The sequence below is a fragment of the Lepisosteus platostomus genome, chromosome 5 (genome assembly GCF_059453375.1).
Source record: "Lepisosteus platostomus isolate fLepPlt1 chromosome 5, fLepPlt1.hap1, whole genome shotgun sequence".
In the NCBI taxonomy this organism is placed as follows: Eukaryota; Metazoa; Chordata; class Actinopteri; order Semionotiformes; family Lepisosteidae; genus Lepisosteus; species Lepisosteus platostomus.
The window spans coordinates 3,685,319-3,692,116 of NC_142615.1; the positions used below are offsets into that span (position 1 = coordinate 3,685,319).

At 50.9% G+C, this 6,798-nt stretch overlaps 1 protein-coding gene across 11 annotated transcripts in view; it reads left to right on the forward strand.

Annotated features, from left to right (window-relative positions):
* LOC148662529 (protein turtle homolog B-like) overlaps nt 1–1,148 on the forward strand; it is a 53,567-nt gene extending 52,419 nt beyond the window's left edge. For all 11 annotated transcript variants that reach the window (XM_088631189.1, XM_088631190.1, XM_088631186.1 and 8 more), the window contains one exon: nt 252–1,148. In XM_088631189.1, the coding sequence (XP_088487315.1) occupies nt 252–368 (117 nt within the window). In that variant the 3' untranslated portion in view covers nt 369–1,148. The remainder of the gene's footprint in view (nt 1–251) is intronic.
* The last annotated feature ends 5,650 nt before the right edge of the window (nt 1,149–6,798 follow it).

Here is a 6,798-nt window from a genome sequence, read left to right on the forward strand (position 1 = left end):
GGAATTAGTAAAGTAGGAGGGGACTGGGTTAGGATGGGATTATATGGAATAATGGTTGTATTAGGGTGGGATAAGAGGGGGATCAGGATGGGATTAGTATGGGATTATCGTGGGACTGGGATGGGATTAGCACATTTTAATATGGCATTAGGCCAGGATTAGTAAAGGATTCGATTTGGATGAGGGCTGGATTTGGGGGGTTGGGACAGCAGAGACAAACCGGGCCTCTCCCTTCCTGTCCCCGTGTCCAGGAGGAGGGAGAGGTCCACTACGCCTCCCTGGGACACCAGGGCAAGAGGGACCCGCGGCCCCGAGCCCAGGACGCGGACTCCAGCGTGGTCTACTCCTCCGTGGCCCGTGGCGTCTGAGTGCTTGGGAATGTCCCAGGAGGCACCCTGCGACAGGACAGCACAGGACAGGAGCGGCCGATCAGACCTGCCAGAGAGCACAAGGGACACTAGGTGAACGTGCAATCGAACCCAAGAGCAGGAGGCTCTTCTGTACACAGAGGGGGGTGGGGGTGGGGAACAAGCTGCCCAGCCCTGTGGTTGAAGCCGATACCCTGGCTTCTCTCCAGACACAGCTGGGTGAGCTCCTCCAGTCAGGACAGGAGGCTCTACTGTACACAGAGGGTGGCGAGGGTGGGAAACAAGCTGCCCAGCCCTGTGGTTGAAGCCGATACCCTGGCTTCTCTCCAGACACAGCTGGGTGAGCTCCTCCAGTCAGGACAGGGGGCTCTTCTGTACACAGAGGGGTGCGGGGGTGTGGAACAGGCTGCCCAGCCGTGAGTTAACGGCTCCGATCAGTTAACTCCTCACCTGGCCCCTTGGCTTCCATACGCTTGTCTCGGTGCTCCCTGACCTCTTCTTTCACAAGTCCCGGGCTCGTCCCACGCTGCTCAGTTCGGCCGCCCTGCCTGCCCGCCCCCCTGGGTCCAGTCCGCCGCACGCCGGCGCCCCCCTGTGGCTGCTCCCCAGCGGTACAGGGCCAAAGATTATTATTATTATTATTATTATTATTATTACATTATTATAAGGACTGTCCCGCTGGTCTGTAGTCAAACAGCAGAAGTCTCCCAGGAGACGTGACCTGTAAGGATATTGCTCTTGGTGTTGTAAGTGGGAATAAAAACACTTGTATGATGCTCACTGTGATTCCCCTGCTGGCCAAGTTTTTTTTCCGCACCTAAAAACGTGGAGAGATCGAAACCTTTTAGGTTTTAAAGAGTCATGTAATTTGTACCCCGATTCCTCAAACAAAATCTAAAAATAGCCGTGGAAAAGTGGCTGACACGAATCCTGTTGTGTTTATGCAAGACGTTATTAATGTTCCAGTTGCCTCTGTTGTTCTGTTGACTCATTTCATGTCCATGTCATGTGTTCAAGTCTGCTTCTGGCTCCTGGACACTTGTAGCTAGAAAACACACCCACTCACACACCCTGGACAGGACACCAGTCCATCACAGGACACACACACACTTACACACCCTGGACAGGACACCAGTCCATCACAGGACACACACACACACACACACACACACACACCCTGGACAGGACACCAGTCCATCACAGGACACACACACACACTCACACACCCTGGACAGGACACCAGTCCATCACAGGACACACACACACACTCACACACCCTGGACAGGACACCAGTCCATCACAGGACACACACACACTCACACACCCTGGACAGGACACCAGTCCATCACAGGACACACACACACACTCACACACCCTGGACAGGACACCAGTCCATCACAGGACACACACACACACACTCACACACCCTGGACAGGACACCAGTCCATCACAGGACACACACACACACACTCACACACCCTGGACAGGACACCAGTCCATCACAGGACACACACACACACACACACACACACACACACTCACACACCCTGGACAGGACACCAGTCCATCACAGGACACACACACACACACACACACACACTCACACACTCACACACCCTGGACAGGACACCAGTCCATCACAGGACACACACACACACACTCACACACCCTGGACAGGACACCAGTCCATCACAGGACACACACACACACACACTCACACACCCTGGACAGGACACCAGTCCATCACAGGACACACACACACACACACACACACACACACTCACACACCCTGGACAGGACACCAGTCCATCACAGGACACACACACACACACACACACTCACACACCCTGGACAGGACACCAGTCCATCACAGGACACACACACACACTCACACACCCTGGACAGGACACCAGTCCATCACAGGACACACACACTCACACCATGGCCAAATTGCCCTGAAGCTGCGTGGGAGGAAACTGGAGCACCTGGTGAAAACTCGCACGTAGAACATGCAGACTCCACACAGACAGCACCCCAGGTCCGGAATTGAAGCCAGGGACCCAGAACTGCACCGAACTGAACTGCTAACCACGGTACCCTTTACACAAGCCACATATCTTTAAAAAAAAACCCAAGTCTCTCCGTCGTGCTTAAAGACCTTGCCTTTGGATCTCGGTAACACCACGAAGCCGTGTGGTGACGCCGCCCCCTGTGCCTGCCGTGGTGACGTCACAGGTCCCGGAAGTTCCGACCGGCCTCCTGCCTCAAAACATGGCGGAACTTCCTGTCGCCCTGCTCCCCTCCAGGCACGGCCATCGGAACAGCGGCGGACTCAGGTGAGACGGAGAGGGGGTGTGTGTGTGTGTGTGTGGGGGGTAAAACAACGTTAAGTTAAAAAACGACAAAGCGATTTCAGACAGAGAAAAGTGACTTTTCTGTTTAACGATAAGTTTCCGCTCGTGACTATGGTGCCGTTAGACGCGACCGTTACTGCGCGTGTGGGAGGAAGCTCGCGAGAGAGCGCTCGCGACAGGTGCGCGGCGTCGGCGTCTCCGCCAGAACCCGTCCGTTAAAATAAGAATTATTATAACTATTATAATAATTATCAATAGAAAGTGTTGGAAACCATTCCCTCGGTGTGCGGAAACGTGCTTTAGTGGACGACATATTGCCCCTGTGCGGAAAGGAGCTGAGAAAATGCTCTCGTCAGGTTCGCGGCACCGGCGTTTTTTTGTCAAAACCGGTCAATTAAAATAATTATCGTTAAACAGTGTCAGAAACCATTCCCTGAGTGAGCGAAAACTAACTTCACGGAAAGTCACGTCCCCCTCCGGTGAGTTTGTCTTGGAAAGAAAATGTTCGTGTCGGGTTCACGGCGCCCAAGTCTCTATCACAACCGTTGGAAACACAAATTAATATGAATACAAGTAAAACTGTTAGAAATCATCCTCTAACGTATCGTAAATGTGCTCTACTGTAAGTAACTGAGAAAATGCTCGCTTTAAGAATAAAAAGTGTTGGAAGTCATTCCCTAAGCGTGCAGAAAGGAGCTGAGGAAAATGGCTCTCGTCGTGTTCGAGGTGATGTCGTCTCGTCTCCGCGGTCTGTGGTGTGAGCCCCTGGAGAAGTGGGGGCGCTCAGTGAGGTCAGGCTGTACCCCCAGTGGGTGCCGTTTCCCAGCAGGGTCTGGGTTTTAACAGGAGCGCAGCTGTGTGGCTCCTTCTGTCTGTCCCTGGCTGGACAGTAGAAGTGTTGTGAGTAGAAATGCTGCTGAATGCGATTCTCAAGATGGCAGACGTGGATGTAACTACAGTGTGTTAAATTGCCTGCTGCACCCTGTGCTCATTAATTAAACCCCAGGGTGTTTCTGGAGAAGAGTAGGGGTGTTACCCCAGTGTCCTGGCCTAACTGCCTCCCTGGTCTTGACCCATCATGGCCTCCTCATCACCCCCCTCTCTGAACTGGCCCCATCCCTCTGCTCTCCTCCCCACTGAGAGCTGCTGTGTGCTGAGCGGACTGGAGCATCACCCAGGTGGGGGCTGCACACTGGGGGGGCTGGAGGGGATCCCCCTGACCTGGGAAGAGCTCTGAGGGGAGGGTCCAGCAAGGCGCTATATAAGTGTAAAAAATTGTTGTTGTTGTTGTTGTTGTTGTGGCCCTATGACACTAAACAAGCAGGCTTGTGAGCACATCTCTTGTAATCCAGTAGCAGTATAGCTCATGACTTTCAGACTACTTACTCGTTAACTGCATGCAGATCATGCATTGTGGAACGTTTTTGGGTGTGAAATTTCTGCTGCACAACATGTACTTATCCTCTTTATTAACTTTCACAAGTTCACAATTTTGTGGTGATTTGAAATGTCCAATTTTTTTATTGAATTTATTTTTTTTTAACCGAGATTTAATAACTGGACTGAGAAATTGGGACTGCAGTTCCCCTTCAAAGAGTTTATTAATGCTTTTATCTTGTACTCGGATTCTTCAAACATAATCTAAAAATACCCTTGGGAAAATGGGTTGACCTAAATCTTACTGTATGTAATCTTATTATTGTCTGTGACCCTGACGTAATGTCCATCATGTTAATAATGATCCAGCTGTCTTTGTTCTGGTGACTCTTTTGATGTTGTGTCTGTGTTGTTAGTTCACAGTGTCTGTGTTTAAGCCCTGTAGGGGAGCTGGAGTCCATCCCAGCAGGAAGCGGGGTGTAAGGTGGGGTTCACCCTGGACAGGACACCAGTCCGTCACAGGACACACACACACACACACTCACACACACCCTGGACAGGACACCAGTCCGTCACAGGACTCGCACACATCCTGGACAGGACACCAGTCCGTCACAGGACACACACATACTCACACACACCCTGGACAGGACACCAGTCCGTCACAGGACACACACACACTCACACAGAAGGACGGTGTCCTTCCAAAACATGGCGGAGCTTCCTGTGTGACTCGGGTAAGGCGGAGGATATGTGTAGCGTGTAACGACCAAGTTCAGAAACCACAGACCAATTTCAGAAAGATAAAAGTGACCGCATTCGGCTTAACGACAGCTGTCCCCGAGGTGTTAGACTCTGCTGTCCTGGAGCATCATCCAGGTGGGGCTGCACACTGGTGGGGGGCTGGAGGGGATCCCCCTGACCTGGGAAGGAGAGGTCTGAGGGGAGAGTCCAGAAACGAGCTGTAGAACTGTAAGGAGTTGTTGTTGTTGTTATTAAGCTGAGGATGAGACAAAAAGTGCCTATGTGACAAAAAGATCTCTGGAGATTTCTAGGCACGGTTGGGTATCACTGCACTTTGTGTAAAAATTTAGTTACTGTGATGGAGCCGTTGGCAAACTTGCTTCACCCAGAAGTGCCTTTTGAAAATCTAGTACTGCCTCTGTTCGTGCAGCCCGATAGTCGTATGCAGAAGTTTGGGCACCCCTGGTCAGATTACATGTTTTCAGTGAATCTCTTAGTGAAAAGAAGTTAATCCAACCTCTGCACAATTTAAATGCACAATTAGTATTTATTTGCTGAATTTAACACATTGAAAAAACATGAAATGGTCAATGTGACATGTGCAGGTTTGGGCCCATTAGGCCTCAAACCTGGATCGACTCATTGGGCCTTAAATTAAGCCAGGTGAAGACAATTCCAGAGCTGAATAAATCTTCTGACCCTTCTCACCTCTCTGGGTGTTGTGCTAAATCTCAACAGCCGTGGGTTCCTCTAATCAGCTGATTTATGACTTGAAAATAAAGACTCCTTGCTGCTCCTAGTTTGGAATTTCCACTGTCACAAACATCATGGAGAAATAAAAGTTAAGTGAAGGCAGGATCCGGAAGACCCAGGAGCATCTCTGATAGAGCTGCTGGTAAACTGGTCTGATCCCTGCAGAGCACCTGCAGAGGGGTTTAGCTGGGACTGGAGTAGTGGTCCACAGGTCCCCAGTACAGCGCTGCTCACCGCATGGGAGAGCTGTCAGCAGGAAACCTTCCCTACGACCTCCTCACAGTGCAGAGCCATACTTAGACGAGCCAGAAACCCTTTGGAACAAAGTGCTGTGGGCTGATGAAACAAAAATTGAACTTTTCGGCCACAACCAGAAAAGATTCACTTGGAGGAAAACAGGTGAGGCATCTGCAGAAGAGAGCAGCTTGCCAGGCGTTCAGCATGGGGGTGGATCTGTTGTGCTCTGGGGTGGTGTGGCAGCCAGCGGCGCAGGGAATACTGTTCGGGAGGAAGGAAGAAAGGATTCAACTCCATCCCAGCAAATCCAGGAAGCTGATGTCCCAGAGTCAGAGAAGGAATTGAGGCTGAGAAGAGTTTGGATGTTTCAGCAAGACCACGATCCAAAACATACCTCAAAACCAGCCGTGACGTTCTCACAGGAACGACTGAGGGTTGTGGAGTGGCCTTCACAGTCCCAAGACTCGAATGTTATTGAAAATCTGTGGGGAGATCTCCAACACGCCGTGCCTGCAAGAAGACCTGAGGCTATTTCTGAGCTGGGAGAGTTCTGCAAGGAAGAGAGAGAAAACATTTGGAATGGAGACTCTTAGCTGACGACAAGAAACATTTGGAAGCTGAGATTTCTGCCGAAGGAGGTGTTACTAAGCCCAAACTTTTGCACAAGCCACATTGACGGTTTTATTTTCAATCTCTTAAATTCAGAAAATAAATAGTAACTATGCGTTAAAATGTGCAGCCATGTCATGTTTAAGTTTGTACCCTGCAGAGGTTGTGTTAACTTCTTCCCCATCTCTCAGATTGCTTTAAATGTGACAGATCCCAGCCTGAGCCGGAGCAGGTGTGGTCTGGACGGTCCATCTGCAGGGGACAGAGAGCGGTCAGACCACCATGAGGCGGCCTGGCACTGTCCCACACAGCCCCCTGACTGCTGGAGTGCCTTCATAGACCCGCTCTGTTGTTCA